The sequence below is a fragment of the Talpa occidentalis genome, unplaced genomic scaffold (assembly GCF_014898055.3).
Source record: "Talpa occidentalis isolate TD23 unplaced genomic scaffold, MPIMG_talOcc4v2.1 talOcc4.2, whole genome shotgun sequence".
NCBI classification, from domain to species: domain Eukaryota; kingdom Metazoa; phylum Chordata; class Mammalia; order Eulipotyphla; family Talpidae; genus Talpa; species Talpa occidentalis.
This window is the reverse complement of record NW_023602073.1, coordinates 110,685,047-110,704,605: the sequence shown is the minus strand read 5'-3', so window position 1 is coordinate 110,704,605 and position 19,559 is coordinate 110,685,047. Positions and strand designations below refer to the sequence as shown.

The following is a 19,559-nucleotide window of genomic DNA, read 5'->3' as shown; positions in this document are numbered from 1 at the left end:
TGTTTTTAATGCCCTTGTAGTGACAAAGCACTTCCACCAGTCTCTACTTTCCAGGTGAGCATGACCCTTTTCTTCCTTCAAACTCCTTCCAGGCTGTCCGTTGACCCTGTCCACCAAGGTGCCAGTAGGTACGGGACTCTGTTGATGAAGTCCTTTCAGCCTCCCATGGCCAAAAGATGGGGAGAATGATAGAGATTGGATTTGGAACAGAAAGAGAATAACTCTGAATAACCCTCTTATCTATCACTAGCCATTTTGTAATTGATCTTATGATAAGTTCTATTCTATATATCATAACTGACACAGGAGGTCATTGGAAGGTTTTCTTAAAGGGACTGATAAAATCAGATTTTTTGATAACTGTAATATTAATATCGCAAATACTGTTCTTATCTCTGAACTCCAGACTCTTATCTAAAACTGCCTACTGAATATCATTACTTAGTTACTAGTTGACATCTCAAATTTAATATGTCTACCTCATAATTGTCATCTACTCATATTCTCTTCCTGCAGTTTTTGCACAGATCAGCTAATGGTGATACCATGCACTCAGTTGATTTGGCCCCAAACCCAAGACTCATGCTTGGTTGTATTCTTTCCCTCACAGTTTCTGCCATTTCCCCTCTTTTTAACTGTACCACTTCCAGTCTCACAGCCTTGAAGCTTGTTTTTCCTTCACCTGAAACATTCTCATTCCAGATCTACACAGCTGGCGCCATATCATTTAGATCTCAGCTCAAATGTCATCCTATCCTGACTTCCCTTTTCCTGTCAGAGTCCATCGTCACTCCTTATAAAATTTAACACTCCCTGAAATTATATTATTTATTTGCTTTAATTATATTATTTATTTGTGTCCTGTCACTCCTCCGTCAAATGCAAGGGCTTTGTTAGTTGCTGTCTCCCCAGTACCTGACAGTGCTTGACACTTAATAGGCATTGGATATTTGGTGGGTGAATGTTGGCATTTGTAATCCTGCTCTGCAAGATTAAAAGTCATGAAGCACCTGTTGGGTCCTTAACAACAACAACAACAACAACAAACATTTCAAGAAAAGTCAGCATGAATCCTAAACAAACTTGTCTTGAGGAAAGGGCTGGACTCTGCTTTGAGTGGTTGATATTGGAAGATCCTCCAGATCCTCATAGAACCTGTACTCAAGTAAGCAATGACTAAATGAGGGAGTGGGAGAAGTTGGCTTATCCACAGAGTCCCCTTCAGCAGCTTGATTAAGGATCTTTGGAAGACCAGTGTTTTCACTGCGATCCTTGTGGCAATGAGAAACACTGGAGTAAACAACTCCTTGGATTGACTTCTCTCCCAGCTGGTGTACAGCAGTCAGACATCTGCCATTCTAGTTGGACCCCCATACATCCTGGAGTTTAAGGGCAATTCAGGATGAAGGGAAAATCTCAAAGGGACATGTGTAGTTTAAACTAGTTTTAATAAATACCAGTAAATTTTCAAAAGACTCAGGTCAACAATTACACCTCTAATTTCAAAATCATGGAGGCTATAGCTGGAATGCTGAGGATCTTGAAGTGTGTGTGGAGAGGGGGGAAGGGATATATTATAAGCAACTTGGTACTGGGAAAGATAAATTGAGAGAGAAAATGCTGATATAGGTGGAAAGAGAATTGGGAGGGAACTGGACTTGGGAGGGCCTTGTAGATCATATCAAGAAGCTTGGCTTTTATCAAAAAGGCACCCTAGGAGCCACAGAGGATTCTAAGCAGGGGAATAACTCCAGTCTCTGGATGTGATACCTACTTGGTATTAGAGAGAACGTGTATTAGATAGAACTTCGCTGTCACTAAGACTAGTTAGAATCCCTTAATGGTTGATTGAAGAAAGATGTGAAAAGGCTGAATAATAACGGCGATTTTAATAATAGACATGAACTAAGCTAGGCACTTTCCAATAATCCCATTACATACTACATCTTGTTTACCCCAGAGCAACCCAACCGAGTTGTCACTAGCCAACATCTCTATTTTATAGGTAAGATTAAAAAAAGTTAAGAGAATGAGTAACTCTTCCAAGATCATTCAGTAACCAGATCTGTTTGCCTAAAGCGCTCTCTTCAATGTCTTGGCCAAAACTATTGGAAATAGGTAATAAAAGGAGAAGGGAAATGTGAAAAATATTTTTTGAGGTAAATAATGAATATAGTATTAATAATAACTGGGGCCTCCCTGGTGGCACAGGGTTTTAAGCACCGCACTAAGAAGCAATCTGCGGCATCTGCAGCAAGAGTTCCATCCCCAGCCCGCCAGGAAGCTACCCACATGGCACAGCAGACCTCTCCTGTCTCCCCCACTGCTCCTCTCAGCAGTGTTTCAGTCAGTCTGCCTGCTCTGTTCCCCACTCTGTCTCTGGTGAATCCTTTCACCTCCCACACCTCTGGCCTATACCCCAGCTCTTGTATGCATAAATAAATAAATCTTAAAAAAAGGATAATGCATTAAAAATAATAATATAACTCTACATAATATGTAACACAATATTACTATCAACAGAGTATGATCATGATATTCTGACCACAAATTCAAGACCTTAACGCCATCTTCGGCATCTAGGAAGAGAGTAGGATTGATAAAGTAGTCGGTGAGGAGCTAACGGTCTAGCATGATATAAAGCCTCCAAATTGATGGGAGACCACGCCATCTCTGCCCACGGTCCCCACGCACAGTAAACAGGAAGCGGCCAGGCCCCGCCCCCCGCGCAAGGGCGCCTCTCCGGGCCACGTGGTCCAGCGTCTCCGCGCAGGCGGCGCCCGGCGCTTCCGGGTTGGCTGCGGCGCGGCGCTGGGGCAGAGTCCTGTGGTGCGGGAACCCCGGCGGCTTCCGGGTGGAGCTGGGGGCCAGAGTGGGCCCCGCGTGGGTGCGCCCGCCAGGCCGCCGGGTGGGTCGGTCGCGGCCGGGACCCCGCCGGGCGCCGCGAGAGGTAGGTCGGCCCCGGGCTCGCCGTGCGTGGCGCGAGATCCGCGGCCGTGTGCACCTCCCCCCCCAGTCGTCCGCTCCCCGGTCCAACCCGCGGGGCCTAGGGCTGCGGGGGTGGGCCGGCCCCCCGCCCCCGCCCCCGCCACGGTGCCGGCAGGAGTCGCCCTGCCCGCCGCCGCGCGCCGTCTCAGGCGCCGGTGTGGCGCATCCACGCCGCCCTTCCACAGCGAGGCCCGATGACCCTTACGGGGCTACCGTACTGCGACTCCCTCAGAATTTACTGAGCACCTGGACATGGTCTCCCCTCCGCTGCATATTTTGTTCTCAAAGACAGAATGGTCAAGAGTTTGTGAACTCGGCACACCCATTTGTGAGCTAGTTCTCGTTCTGGTGTTGGTGCAGCTGTAGAAAGTTGGTGCTGTGAAGGACGTTGCTCCCCACCCCGTCATTGTGCAGAGGCGAAAACACCCTAAGAGGTAACTTAGATGTTGGAAGTGCACCCAGCTGGGAAATAGTACAGCAGAAAGGAGGGCCCAAAACTGAGTTTGTAAATAGATTTGGAAAGTGGTAAATGGTCAAATTTCACCAACAATGGGAAAAGTAGGTTCTTTTGAGCAGGGATTAACCTTTTAAGACAGTGTTTCTTCCTATATAAACATTTTCTTATTTCATTATAAACATTTCTTATTTCTTGATTTCTAAGGAATATGGCAGAAACATCATCAGAGCCACCTGGGCAGCTTGTTGTACATTCAGACACTCACAGTAACATGATCCTGGCCAGTTTTGAGGATCAGAGGAAGAAAGGCTTTCTCTGTGATATTACATTAATCGTGGAGAATGTACATTTCCGGGCCCACAAAGCCTTACTTGCTGCCAGTAGTGAATATTTCTCAATGATGTTTGCTGAAGAGCGGGAAATCGGCCAATCCATTTATATGCTGGAAGGCATGGTTGCTGATACGTTCGGTATCCTGCTGGAATTTATCTACACAGGGTATCTCCAGGCGAGTGAGAAATATACAGAACAAATCTTGGCTACTGCTCAGTTCTTAAAAGTCTATGATCTGGTAAAGGCTTACACAGACTTTCAGAGTAATCATAGTTCCCCAGCACCAACGACTTTGAACAATGCTGGCACTCCAGTGGTGGTTATTTCTAATAAGAAAAATGATCCTCCAAAGCGGAAACGGGGAAGACCAAGAAAAGTCAACAATTTGCAGGAGGGGAAATCAGAGCTGGCTGCAGAAGAAGAAATACAACTGAGAGAGAACAATTCAGTTCAGAATAGACAAAACTTTGTGATTAAAGAGGGAGACAATGGCATAAATAATGAACAGCGTCCAGCAAAAGAAATAGAAGACTCTGAGCCAACTAGAGGGGAGGAGATGCCTGCTGAAAAAGATGAGAATTGTGATCCCAAGAGCCAGGATGGGCAGGACAGCCAGAGTCGGCACAGCAAGCGAAGGATCCGCAGGTCCGTCAAACTTAAAGATTACAAACTTATTGGGGATGAAGATGACCAGGGTTCGGCTAAGAAGGTCTGTGGAAGGAAAAAGCGCTCCGGTGGCCCTGAGGCCCGTTGTAAAGACTGTGGCAAAGTCTTTAAGTACAATCACTTTTTAGCTATCCACCAGAGGAGCCACACGGGTAATTACACTTTCACAGCTCATTGGAATGTGTTTGGGAGTAGTAATGATGATCATAGCTTTCATTTATTGTGCAACTTCTATGTGATGGGCATTGCAATAAAGCCTTCCTACATGTTACTGCATTTAATTCTCACAACTATCCTTTGAGAGAGATTGTTCCCATTGTACTGATCAAGATGCCAAGTGCTAGAAAGCTTAAGTAACTTGTCCAGGTAATCCCTTTAGTGACAGCTAGAATGTGAACCCAGGTAGCTTGATTTGAGAATCTATCTTATTTGGAGTTGCTGGTTCAAGGTTTTGTCCAGGTATCACTAACTAGCCAAACTCATTCTGCTTTCAGACTCTTGAATGTTCCTCATCTTTACCATAGCTATGCTGAGGCCCAGGTCCATCTGCACAGCTTTCTCTCTTAGCTATCTAGCTGTAAATGTCTTCCTCTTTTTGGTCAACCTAGGCCAGCGCTGGCCAACAGACCTTTCCTGTGATGGTGGGAATGTTCTGTGTGTGTACTGTCACAATTAACTACATGTGGCTTTTCAGCACTTGACATGTGACAAGTGTAAGGAACTGAATGTTCTATTTTAAGTGGCCATTCTTGGACATTGTACCCATAAGCAGAAATCCTTTCCTCCTTTCAGCCCTCTCATATAGTTAACTCATTCTTTAAATTGACATTTAAATATCTCTTGACTTAAAATTAAGTTTAAGTATAGGAATGGTGTGTAAGTCTTCTATCATCCAGCAACTTGCTGTATTCTGACTCAGCAGCACCCAGGCTTGTTCTCAGCCTGGCCACGCACAAGCAGCACCTGGGGAGTTGATAAAACTGCTAGTGGGGCCACACCCTCAGAGCACCTGTTTCTGTTTTCTGGAGCCATCTTGTTTCTAAAAGCTCCCCAGAGAATTTTAGTACAGATGAGGTGAGCGCCCTGAATTCTGATTCTTCAAACTGGACAAATAGACACCTGAGAAATACTTGTTGCCCTGTAAGAGAGTGTGTGTTCTATATCATTTGTCTAGGAAAATAGCATGTAGGCACTGCCCTTTTGCAGTGAATCACTTTAGTGTGGTCTCTGTTCCATTTGGGTAGAGACCAGCTGATACTCCTAGCTTTTATTCCAGAAAAATTTTTTGAATTATTTCATAGATGATTTCTCCTGTTTGCTCTGCTCTCTCTTGAACCCCCACTATGTGCACATGAACTTCCCTGATCCATTGTCAAACTTTCCATCATTTTTTGCTCTATTTCCTGGCAGATTTCCACTTTTTCAGTGCTTACAATTCTTCCATTTTTGCTATTTATACTTCTAGGAGCTCTTTATTGTTCTCTAAACTTGTTTTACTAGTATTTTCTTTTTGTTTCACAATGTAATTTCTTACCTCTGTGAGCATGTGAATAATAGTACTTGCTTATTTGTTAGTGTTTAACTTTCTTCACCCTGGGCAAGTCTCTGTTCTCTGCAAGTCTCTGGCTTTCTTGTCTGTTTTGGTATCTGTGTAAATTACTAAAGGCCTTCCCTGACTGGTGATTTTTTGTTAAATCATATTTAATCATGCACAAGCATAATTAAAGGCTACTGGCAACTCTGCCATGTTGAGAGGTCCTGTGGACAATGGCCTCTCCAGAGGTGGCAGCCCCCCTACCTGGCTGATGCCTGCCATCACCTCTCACCTTGGGCCCTTCACGTTCAGACTCTCCACTCTCCCACCTAGAGGCTGTAGGGCAGGATGGAACATATACCAGATGTTGGGAATGGGGAGAAAGGCTGGAGAAAAAAGGGAATCTTCATCTTCCCAAATACACTTTGACTTGCTTTCAACCCTTTGATAGTCCAGCTCCACTGTGCTTGGAGACCTCCAATCCAGAGGCCCTGAGTCCACCAACCCTTTTTTTTAACCCTCTTCTGTTTGGGAGAAAGTGTCTTCTGGCTGTGTGGAATAGGACAATGGGCCTGGGAAGTCCACCTACCTTTGAAGCACACTGAATTATCGTCCCTGACTCCCATTTTCAGAGATAATCAGGTGCCACCAATTCCTGAGCCTTACGAGTCTCTTAAATACTGAGGTGATCTCAGTACTCCTCACCGCTGGCATGATCTGTTCCACATTCATCTGTTCCAGCTTGCAAACTTTTATTGCTGATATTTTCTCTCTTGTTCATTGGTTTTTAGGATGTGTGCTTTTATTGACATTTTAGTTTGGGAGGGAAAATAAGTATGTACAGATTCTTGTTTACACCATTTTTCTGGGCTCTGATTCCAGGGGAGCGGCCTTTCAAATGTAATGAGTGTGGAAAAGGCTTTGCCCAGAAGCATTCCCTGCAGGTCCACACCCGGATGCATAGGGGTGAGCGGCCATATACCTGCACCGTGTGCAGCAAGGCTCTCACCACCAAGCACTCGCTGCTGGAGCACATGAGCCTGCACTCAGGTAGCCGGGCTTATCCCAGGGGGCCAAATGCCAATAGCTTCTCTTTCTCAGGGTGGGCATTATCATGATCTAATGGTATAATTTCCTACGTGGTGTCATGGAAGAATAGGATCATACATCTGTCAGAGTGTAAAGTTGAAGTCTTATACAGCATTGAATCTTAAATGGGGGTTTCTAAACCGGCTACTGGAATTGTGGGGGTCAAACATGTTTGTGTAACTACCAGAGTCTAGAATTATATTCCTTTGGATGCCTTGGAGGGGAAGTTTGAGTTCTCCAGGTCTACTCCTACTCCCTTATTGCCTGATATACCTTTGCTATCCTAGTATTATGTTTTTTATTCGGCAGGACAGAAGTCTTTTACCTGTGATCAGTGTGGAAAATATTTCAGCCAGAAAAGACAATTGAAGAGCCATTACCGAGTTCATACAGGTATAATATTAAAATAAAAATTGAGCTTGCTGGGGGAGAAATGCATATGTATTTCTGAAATATTAGTTTCATATTGTAGAAGATAAAGAAAAGAGTCTTAGGAGCTTTTTTGGGGGGGAGAAGAATCTTAAAAAGCAATCTAAAATAAATGTCCTTATGTTATTCTACAGAATTGGTGCCTTTCAAAAGTTCCTCTTGCCAGTTGACTATTAGTGGCACCTAGCCAGAGACATCCCTACCCCATAGCTGTCAGTCCAGGCTTCTCCCATCTGCCTCTACTCCTTGTCCTTTTTCCTTCCCTGCCAATTGATAAGAAATGAATGGAGGCAGGGGGTTGCAATTGGAGATCAATCGGCCAATCACATGAGTACTTCAGCAAGAACATTTTATTTATAGGGAGACTGGAAGAAGTCCAGCTTTCTTGGGAAAGCAGAGTTGAGATATATAGGAAAATATGAAGTGTTAGCAAATTAATTTTGAAAAATATTGTCCCATTAAAGTACCATATTTAAAGTGATTATTTTTCAGGGAAGTGCTTTAACACAGATCACTGAAGAAGTGCAGGGAGAGCATATATGCACTGACACTTTTTTTATTGTTGCGACAAGGCCACTCATTACCGGAATGCAACCACTGCCATCGCAAATTCATGGATGTGTCTCAGCTAAAGAAACATCTGCGAACACACACAGGTAAACCACCACCTCTTCCTTTTTAGTACATTTTATGTTTTCAGGCTAGTGAAGAAGGAAGTACTTGGAATGCTCTCCCCAGACTGTGTCTATTGTAAATTGGGTGGGGGTTTTATAAGTAGATCATTTGAAAGTCCAGAAGAATACTGTCAACACTGACCCATGGGAGTATACATCTCCGTAGGCTAGCAAAACAGGTCACGTACTGAGTACTTTTCTCGTATGAAAATTCACTTAAAACCACAAAAGAGAGCAAGTCTGAGTTTGATTCTGTGTTTCAGTCTTAATTTACTTCAGTATTGAAGATTATCAAATAATTTTTTATAGAAAATGAAACAGGCACAAAATAGCATAGGCACTGAGGATTTTTCTACTTTATCCCTAAGATCAGTACGTAAAACTTCGGCATTGCCTCCTCTAGAAGAAGCACCCTCAGGGCTGGTGATGAGGCAGGTTTAATGGGGGCAGGTTAAATTCTTTTATTTAAGATTAGAAAAGTAAAAATGTGGGCCTTTCAGGCCTTTCTGCAAAGACCCTTAAAAATAAACCTGTTAGATTTTCTAAGAAAAACTTTGTACTGTAGGCATTATTTAATGATTATTCAATTGTCTACTAAAATTATATCTCACATTGAAAACACAGTTTTTCATCTTAAAGATAAATATTTCATTGCCATTAGATTGGACAAATATATTCTGTTGGTGGGAATATAACCTGGGAACTTTGTGTAAAGAACTCTGGTGATATTTATCAAAATGTAAACTCCCAAATTGTGAAAAGATGTTTGCATAAAAATATTCACCATGGACAGGGTTGTTTGTAATTACACAGGCTTCAAAGTGACCGCAAGTCTGTCAGTAGGGGATTAGTTAGGTCAATTTTGGACAAGATGCACAGTGGAACACAACACATCTTTATAAAATGGTGACGTGAGTTTGATAGTCAGATACACATGTCCTTGACAGTCTTGTGACTTAAAGTTATGTACTTGGTTGTACGTGCACAGAGAGGTCTGTAAAGATGTTCATCAAAGTGTTAACTGCTCCCTCAGGAAAGGGGAGTCTGCAGTGGACTTTACATACTTTGTACTTTTCAGTATTATTTGGGTCTTTTTTTATATTGAATGTGGAAGAAAACCCTGGAGTTATTTCTGTTGGCATCCCCCTGCGTGGAACCTTTAAAGTCATACTCCTTTCTCTGCCTTTGCATTTAATTGCTGTTGTTCAGTTCTCCTATGATCAACTTTGTTTTGGTCTCACTTTGACCCAAATCTGTTAACCTTGTTTTATTTTTTCCCCCTTCCTCTCCATCTTCCCCCTGCACCTCCTGGTCCAGCACTTCATGTGTGCATTAGTGCAGGAATTTCTACCTGGTCCTACTGCCTGCAGCCCACTATATTTATCACCCCCATATTTATTTTTTTAGTACTTTTAGCAAGTCATTCTTTTATAAACTTATAGAAGTTCCACAGGTCCTGTGCTTGGGGATGGTGGCTCTTCATGGCCTGGCCTCACCTGTTAGCTCCTCTACTTCTCAGTGTATCCTCATCCCTCTGTGTCCACACATGTGGTCATTTCCAGCACCAGCTTTTGGATTGTGATATTTATTCATAGTACTTTCCAGGCTTCTCTCCCATCCAGCTAGATCCTGCCTCTTCCACATCCATCTTCCTGTCTGCACTCAGTAGTAATAACACACCTCATTTGACTGTTGCATCAAATGCAGCCCTATGTTACTTGATTGCGATGTGAATCTTAACCTCTCATATGGACCATATATTCTCTGAGGCGATGATCATGTCTTTTTATCTCTTAGCTCTGAACTTTGTTGATGGGTCTATCAGTGTTTTAGGATTGAATAAACTTAAAAGGAATGCATCACTTACTGCGTCACAGTTGATGCAATAAAGCTGTGTTACTCTGTTGCCAGAAAAAATCAGAAATCAGAGGAGCATAGGGAGACTTTCCCCAGATTCACCTTAAATAGGAAAATTTGTCATCTCAATGTCCTGCTTACTCCCTCAAAAAGCTTCACGTGGAGAATGTTCTTGGAAGGAACTTTCATTATTTAAAACATCTGCCTACAAAGACTTTCTGAGTTGTTGTAAAACCAGATGGAATGGAATGATTGTTATGTGTGTTTCCCACACAGAACTTTACAATGAGGAGCAAACAGCAGCGGGTACCCACTCTTTATTCTGAAGAGGCAAAAAATGAACTGAGATCAGAGAAGGCCCTAGCTCTCATCTGGAAAGCTATGGAAAGATATTGGCAGTGGCATGGTCTTAACTTTTGGACTAGTAAGAATTACTGATGCAAAGATGTAGTCTCATCCATGTTATCACAATGTCTTCTGCCCAGATGGAACTTGGAGAAATATCTAGCCTGAATTCTCCAGTAGAGTATGTGAAAGGGAGGCTACCTGACCATTCTTTTCCAATGGCACTTATCCCTTGGTGTTATCTAGCTAAGTTTGCTTCTTTTTTAATTCATAGTTCCTTTGCCTCCATTAGGATCATTTGGTTTTGTTGCTGGAGGGTTTGCCAATCTGTCACTCTACGTGCAGTGTACATACTAATGGTAAAGAAATGTTTGTTGAAGCTTTATCAATTCATAGTGAAGCAGTCATGACATCTTAAGTGGGCTTTTATTTCCAACCTGTGAAATTCATTCATTCAACAGGACTCTCTGGAACAGTGTACCAGGCCTGATTCTAGAACAAGACCACAAATTATCCTATAGAAGAATAGCAGAAATAGATAATAAGTAGCCTATACAGTATATGAAGCGGTGATAGCACTGTGGAAAAACCAACTCAGGGAAGTAGTCTAGGAATTGTTGAGGGTGGTAAAGTGACATTTGAGCAGACACTTGAAGCAGTGAGAGTGATCCATGTCAGGAGATCCCTGAGGGAGACTTGCCAGGGAGAGAGGACCCCAGCGGGGACTTGCTTAGGTATATCATTCAGTGACTCCCCAAGATGCCTGAGAGGCTGAGTCTGTGGGCATGGGGAGAGTGCCAGATGAGGTTAGAGAAATTCGAGGTGAGGAGTGAGGATGGGCAGACAGATCTCTGTAGGCCAAAGGTGTTGACTTTTATCTCAACATGATCTGTCTGCCTGAAGGGTCACTCCAGTTGCCACATCGATTGCAAATGACAAAGAAGCAGAACCTGAATTGGGGAGATGTGGAAGGAGGCTGCTGTGGAGAATTGGTGGTGGCTTGGGCCAAGGGTGACTGTGGAGGTGGTGCACAGGGTGGTGCATCCTTATGAAGGTCGAGAGGGCTCCCTTGCCAAGCACTAAGATATGAGAGTGTAAGTTAGGTAGGGTAGGCGACACAGGAGTAAATGTGGTCTGTACCTTTGTTCCTTACATGTCATTGCTTACCTTTTTGTTTCAACTTTTAAGTTTTTAAGGAAAAGAACTGCACCCTTATACTTTCTCTATCCTCGTGGCATCCAGCACATGGTGCTTAGGTACATACTAGGTGCTTGGTAAGTGCTTCATTCATTCATTCATTCATTCATTCATACATACATACTTATTGGAGTGAGAAATTAAGTGGATTTGCTTTTGTTCTTTTCTTATGACAGTATGAGTGGTTTTTACTTTTTTTTTTATATTGAATGAACATTTCTAAATGCCTTCCCTTTTTTAGGTGAAAAGCCATTTACTTGTGAAATTTGTGGCAAATCTTTCACAGCAAAGAGTTCTCTTCAGACCCACATCAGAATCCATCGGTAAAGCTTTGCAGATTTTCTTCTCACATGGGGTCCTCATTCAGCCCTGATGTTCAGTAGTATGACATACGTTACCTATATAGTCCTAATCCCCATATTATTACTCTGATAGAATTTTTTATGTAGGCAATTTTTTTGTCTTATCTTCTCAAGACAAAATCAAGAAAACAGGTTCTGGTTAACTGAAGTTTATATATGCATTTTCTCTGTATTTTATAGTTCTCTGAATTTTGATTCTGAGTGGGGGGGCCTGCTCTAAAGCTGAACTCTTCACTCAACATAAACATTAAATTTACTATTTACTGAGTAAATTCCTGTTCACAAAACTCACTTCCAGATTTGCTTTAGTAATTCTTCTAATAGCATCAGAAATAATTAGGAGTTTCTCAAACTTTTAATATTGAATTTTTTTTAAGACTTATTTATTTATACATATAAGAACTGGGGTGTAGGCCAGAGGTGCGAGGGGGTGAGAGGATTCACCAGAGACAGAGTGGGGAGCAGAACAGTCGGATCTACTGAAATAGCTGAGGGGAGCAGCAGGTAAGACAGGAGAGATCTGATGCACTATGTGGGTAGCTCCCTGGCCGGGGATCATGCTCACACCGCCGTGAACTCTTGCTGTAGTGGCTGGTGATAGCTTGATAGCGCTGAGATTTAACCCCTGTGCCACCAGGGAATCCCTAATATTGAAATTACAGATACTGATTTGGTCAATATAATCTAAAAATTGGCTAAAGCAAAACAAAAAGGAACTGTTTGTGATATATACATTTATTTTCTTATTTGAAATACTGTGAATCATAAAATTGTATCACATCTGGCCCAACCCCACCCACCTTTCTTCAAATACCACTCCCACCTAAAGTTCATGCAAGTTGTGACTTGCTCCAAGTCCTAAAGTTAGTATAAGAACCCATGACTTACGACTTCCAGTCAAGTCAGTTTTCCGCTCCTGTTGACTGCTTCTCCCTAAATAATTAAGTTATAAATTAGTTTCCTTCTGTTTTTTAAAAACGTTTATTTTCTTCTAGAGGAGAAAAGCCATACTCCTGTGGCATATGTGGCAAATCCTTCTCTGACTCCAGTGCCAAGAGGAGACACTGCATTCTACACACAGGCAAGAAGCCTTTCTCCTGCCCTGAGTGTAACATACAGTTTGCTCGCTTAGACAACTTGAAGGCTCACTTGAAAATCCATAGCAAAGAAAAACATGCCCCAGATGCTAGCAGTGTTTCTGGCAATAATACTGAAGAGGTCAGGAATATTCTTCAGTTACAGCCATATCAACTCTCTACCTCTGGAGAGCCAGAAATTCAGCTGCTTGTAACGGATTCTGTACATAACATCAATTTCATGCCTGGTCCAACCCAAGGAATCAGCATTGTCACTGCAGAGAGCTCCCAGAACATGACTGCAGACCAGGCTGCGAATCTCACCCTGCTCACACAGCAGCCAGAACAACTGCAGAATTTAATTCTTTCAGCCCAACAGGAGCAAACAGAACACATTCAGAGCCTCAATATGATTGAAAGCCAGATTGAACCCTCACAAACTGAACCAGTGCATGTAATCACACTTTCTAAGGAAACTCTGGAACATCTTCATGCCCATCAGGAGCAGGCAGGGGAGCTCCATCTAGCAGCAAGTGCATCAGATCCAGCTCAGCATCTGCAGCTGACACAGGAGCCTCCTCCGCAGCCTCCCACCCACCATGTGCCCCAGCCCAGACCACTTAGCCCAGAGCAGAGCTGACCTGAAAATATGTTTGACTGCTCTATTGGTCTCCTCTCTGTAAACCAGCTATAACAAGATTGCGGTTCAGACACTTTCTGAAATGCTCATTTGCAGATGCTTACAGAGATGTGATAGCCAATACTTTATAATACCTTCCGTCCAGGCAGCAAGATGGGTGTGTGATGTCTTATGTATAGTACTGATTTGGATTGTGTATTTTACTATTGAGGAATGGTTTCCATTTTCATCTATATCTTTTAAAAATGTTGCTAATATTTCTTTGAGGGCATTGATATAGACTCTTAGTTCTAATTATTAATTGTTCACAGCCATAGGTTATGGTCTTGCCAAACTTTTGAGTTATCTTTTTCATTTTTTAGAACGAAGAATGGTTAGTTCTACTTCTTCATTTCTCTTAGGCAATACAAATTGCCTCAGCCAAGTCAGGGCTGAACACGACGATTATAGCTTTGGGGAATCTGTCCTTTTAATAACTTCCAAACCCCCAAGAAAAACTAATTGTCAACATTTAATCTTTGTTACAGTAGACTCTTCGTGTCATGCTTAAAGTAGATTCAAAAACACTATATCCATTTAACTCAAAATTTATATAGCAAGAAAACCAAAAACATAAGATTATTTTTAAAATTTTCAACTTTGCTTTTCTGAGAAATATAAATGTATAAAATTGGATCAAGCCATTCATCCCAAATAAATTCTGGGTTTTGTCAGCAGTTGATACCGGGTCTTCATGATGAAGTAAAAGCTTTCTCAATTATTCCAGAATATAAATTTTGTTCAGTGTAATTTAAGTGTCAAATATATTTTACTGAATTCTAATTGATCTCTGAAAATGTTGATTTTTATTTTATACCTTAACTTTCTGGAGAGGGGAAGTTACAATAATCTATTTTTGTTGCAAAATCAGTTAAATTTCACAAGATGAACTTATCAATTTTAAATAATGGTGAAATATGAAATTATGTTTGGGTTAGGTTTTCAGTTTTATCATATTTTATTGAATATTTTGACTGTGGTCTCCAAAACTGGTACAGGATCTTTGAGAAAGGAAGAAGGTTATAAGGATATCTAAATTAGCATAATACTCATGAAGAGTAGGGAAAGTCTACCCTAAAATTAGTAAGATCTTTACCAGTCATTTTTTTATTTTAGGTATCTTTAATTACCATTTAAATTAAAGAGCACTTTTTGGAGATTAGAGAATTTGTCAGATTTTAGACATTCATACACATGTAAATTGTATATAATTCACGAAATTTCCAAAATGATACATGTCAAGAGGATTATATTAAATCAGGCCTAACTAGTGCAAAGGTGTAAGTTTTCACAAATGCACTTATACCATAATTACTATTTCAGGTTCTTAGTCATTTAAACTGCTTTAACTTGATTCTTAAAATGCAAAGTTTTTAATAGCTTTTCAAAGCCTACTGGCCCACATTTTCTCCAGAAGATACATCACAATCAAAGTAAATGAATGCTTAACTACTTACTCTGGTTAGCTGGATAATTATTCAGGAAGTAAATTCATATGACTGAAGTCAGGTTTAACTAGCTCATTGACAGTCTACTTCTTTGCTAAGAATATAATGGGAGCCACATAAACAATGTAAAGTTTTCTAGTAACCCCATTAAAAACATAAAAAGAGGTGAAATTAATTTTAATGTAAGTAGTTAGTCCAACTTTGCCAAATAGTATTATTTCAAAATGTAATATAAAGATGTATTAGTAAGATATTTTACATTCTTTTTTAATACTCAGTCTTCAAAATCTAGTGTATAATTTATACTTACTATACACTCACTTTGCATGCTGATATTCAATTGAACATTCTTGATCTGTATTTAGAGTTTGTTCAATACACAGTTGAAAGCCTACACTCAAATGTTACGTAGTTACAGATATAATTTTTTTTAAAGATTTATTTATTTATGCATATAAGAGCTAGAGTATAGGCCAGAGGTGTGGGGGTTAAGAGGACTCACCAGAGCGGGTAACAGAACAGGCAGATTGACTGAAATACACTGCTGAGGGGAACAGGGGCGAGTCAAGAGAGGTCTGCTGCACCATGTGGATTGCTCCCTGGCCGGGGATCGAGCTCATACTGCAGGGGCTGCGGACAGCTTCATAGGTTGCGAGTTAACCCTTTGTACCACCAGGGAGGCCCACAAATATAATTTTTTAATAACGAAAGTATCAGTTTTTTAACTTACATTAAAATCAAGTAAACTTAAAATAAAATGAAGTAAACTGAAAATCCAGGTCCTTAGTTCATGAGCCACATTGTGTGGACTCAGTGGCCCTGTGTGGCTAGTAGCTCTGACTTGTACTGCACAGGTGTATCTGTCTCTGACTTAAGAGCCAATCTCAGGCATAGGAATGTCTTCTGACAGTGTTTTAGGTTATTTCACTGTCACAGGGCAATCAGGAAATGATAGTTTTATAAAACTCACCTTCTGTATCCCAAATACACATTTTTGTCTGTTTGAATGAAATCCCCAGTTTTAAAGTTCAGTTAACCCTCCCCACCCCAAAAAAATGTTATGTACATCAAAATGTTCTGTTGGGTCTTTGAGATATTACTGGGGCAATATTTCACAACTTACTTTGAATTAAATATGTGCAGTTTCTAAAACTTAAGTGCAGAAATTGCACTTGGTTCTTGTGTTATAAATATTGTAACTGGTTAAATAACGCTAAGTAATACAATGAGAGTCTCACTGTAAATGCTTATATCTAGAGTTTCTGTAATTGGAGTAATAATATTGAGTCTGTAGTACAGGCCAGGAGTGAAGCCAGGTGCAATTAGATCTTTATCTTAGCATTTCTTAATTTTCATGTCACAAAAAGTAGGATTTGCATAGCACTCTGCAGTTAGAGGACTCCTATGCCCTTTGGACTTGACATGGCCCCTGTGGCACACCTTAACAACTTCTACAAACTTGATGACTTAAGCAAATTTTGTCACAGTTCTGAACAATGCAAGTCCAACATCAAGATGTTGGCAGGGTTGGTTTACTCTGGCCTCCTGGCCATCTTTCCATCCCTGTATCTTCATATAGTCTTCCCTCTGTTTGTTCAGTCTCCTTATAAGGACACTAGTCATTGGATTAAGTCCCAGCCTGATGATCATACTTTTAACTTCATTACCTAACTCCAAATGCAGTTGCATTCTGAGGTACTGGGGTTTAAGGGGTGGTAGGGATGGAGACACAATTTAGCCCATTACAACTGGCACCTGGAATAAGGCAGGAAGCTGTGTCTAGGGCACACCTATTACCCATTTGAAGCACAAATTTATTTTACTTAATCTTCATGGCATCCCTATGAGGTAAGTATCATTATGCCTATTTTACATTATGCCTATTTTACAGATGAGAACACAGTGGCGCAAACATTACATGTTAAATGGTAGAACTGGAGCACAGGGCTGACTGATTCTACGCTGCTACTTCCACCAGGTGGATGACTTATCAGCAGGTGTGGAACTTTGAGCTGGATTTTCTTTATGTATGATCTGCTTAATGTAATAGAACCTTTTTGACTGAAATTGAGAGTCCATGTCTGGAATTTTTATCATATAATCAAACTTTTGACATAAAATTATAGTGAAAGAGTTGTTTATAGAAACACAAAAACTATCAATATTCATATTAGTATTTATTATTGATTTGAAGCTTTATCAAAATTTACCAGTTGGATAAAAGTTATTACTCAAGAGAAAATGCCTTAACTAACATGAACCTCTAAACCCTTCTTTTTCAAACTTCTGACTAGGAATGTTATGTATTTAAGCAGATTTGTATATGCTTCCTTATCAAGTACTGAGACAAATTTCCCCCCTGAATTCCCCAAAAAAACCTAACTACTTAAGTATTGAAGTAAAAATTTTTGTCTTACTTTCATGAAGAGCAGGCATGGAGAAATGACCCCCAAAAAGAAATTCCCTTTGCCTCCCTTTTGTAAACAGCAGGTTTTACATAATAACCTCTAAAAGAAGCTGGAGTGTAACTATAATAATTTATCTTGCTTTTGAATTCTTTAGACATAATTAAGCACCAAGATCATTGATTCTGGCAAGTATTTGTATTTAAATATATAATGTGATATTTACATATAAATTTATAATTTAAATACATAAAAATAAAGTATTTTTAAGGTAACAGTAAGAGATCTTTATAGTAGGATTTTTTTTCCATGAGTCTGAAAAGCAGTCGATCATTCTGAAGTCTAGAAAGGGGAAAATTTGAGCAGGGAGGAGTCTCCAAAAGTCCTTGATTTTTGAGCATGGATTAGTATTTATTTTGTATTATTAATATCCATAAATTAGATAATTTTAACTGAGAATTTGAAGATTTTCCAAAAGAATAGTTTGGCTCTTGGTTTTACTTCATTCATATCTTACCCTTGTTAGATGAACACTTAAACTAAAGCTTTCCTTGGTGAAATTTAGGACTTTCAATCCACCTTTCAGATAATTCTAGTATGATTAAATGACTTCTAAATAAATTTTGCATATATTATTAGTGTTCGAAGTACAAAACTACTCTGATAAAAATAAGGGAAACTATTTAAACTAATCCTAAACCTATTTGTATTATTTTTTTTAAGATTGATTCATTTATGCATACAAGAGCTGGGGTACAGGCCATAGGTGCAGGGTGTGAGAGAGGATTCACCAGAGACAGAGTGGGGAGCAGAACAGGCAGATCTACTAAAATACACTGCTGAGGGGAGCAGCGGGCGAGACAGGAGAGGTCTGTTGCGCCATGTGGGTAGCTCCCTGCGGGGGATCAAACTTGTGCTGCAGTGGCTGCGGATAGCTTCATAGTGCTGTGCTTAAGCCTTAACCCCTAGCGCCACCAGGGAGGCCCCTATATGTATTATTAATCTTTGCAGGCCCTTAGGATGGGTCATTTGTGGACAAGAGGCCTTGGAGTCTCTTATCATGGTCATCTTCTGGCTTTGACTTCTGGGCAAGGTACTTGACTAAAATGCAAAATACAGAGAAAGAAGTTTGCAGGGAAGAGTAGTAATGAATAAGGGAGCCAAAGGTGTAATTCACTCACTACCAGCCAGGAAAGAAAACTTGGAGTCATTGATAGGGCCCTCACCCCTCCCCCCATCCCCACGGCCCAATCCAGTCATGCATTATGTCGGTTTTACCTCAGCCTGTATTTTGAACCCATCCACTCTTTCCATTCCCACTGTTGAGCCATTGCCTATACTGCCAAGGCCTGCCTGAACTTTCTACCCCTACTCCCAACTCCTTTCTCCACAGGAAGTGATGATCTATATGGACTCACCATTGTGTCCCTAGCTTCAAGCTAAATGATTGCTTATTATACTCTCAAGGCAAATAGGAGCATATTTGATCATACTCTGTTTAAAACCTTGCAGTTTTCCACTGTACTCAGAATGAAATCCAAAGTCAGCTTTCCTCTGGCCCCTTCCCCATTCTCACCCGCTGACTTCCCTTGTTCCTCCCACAAACACGCTCAGTGGTAATCACCTTCAGGCTCTAAAGCAGGCAGTTTCCCAGGCATGACTGTCAGATTGATGTGTCTGTTCAAAACTCAGGATGTCACTTCCTTGCAAAGGCCTGACTGTCTAATCTCAGTCAATCCACTCTACACTTTTGGCTCAGTTTGTAATTGTTTTTACATCAGGAGCTGTGCCTGGTCACACTGCAGTCACAGCTACCAGTCCAAGATTGGGACATACTGACCTGCAGTCAGAGTGGCTGACACGTCTCACTTGTGGTGCTAAGGACCTAGTTCCTGGTTCCAGGTTCAGGATATGAGAGGTTTGGAGGTGAGATAAGGATGGCATTGAAGGAAAACAGGTACCCTGGGGATTATGACCCAGGTTTAGGGCCTTGGCAACTGCTGGCATGATTATGTGCAGA

At 41.1% G+C, this 19,559-nt stretch overlaps 1 protein-coding gene across 6 annotated transcripts; it reads left to right on the top strand.

The window, feature by feature from the left end:
• The first annotated feature begins 3 nt into the window (after nt 1-3).
• ZBTB24 (zinc finger and BTB domain containing 24) lies at nt 4-17,723 on the top strand. 6 transcript variants are annotated; one of them, XM_054699102.1, is made up of 7 exons: nt 4-54; nt 3,650-4,596; nt 6,861-7,028; nt 7,377-7,460; nt 8,069-8,152; nt 11,811-11,892; nt 12,927-17,723. In XM_054699102.1, exons 2-7 carry the CDS (start codon nt 3,654-3,656, stop codon nt 13,645-13,647), a joined length of 2,082 nt encoding a protein of 693 aa, XP_054555077.1. In that variant the 5' UTR covers nt 4-54; nt 3,650-3,653; the 3' UTR covers nt 13,648-17,723. The 6 variants fall into 6 exon arrangements, with proteins under 6 accessions (XP_054555077.1, XP_037376101.1, XP_037376104.1 ...); XM_037520204.2 differs by lacking the exon at nt 4-54 and adding an exon at nt 2,909-2,950; XM_037520205.2 differs by lacking the exon at nt 4-54 and adding an exon at nt 3,150-3,422.
• The last annotated feature ends 1,836 nt before the right edge of the window (nt 17,724-19,559 follow it).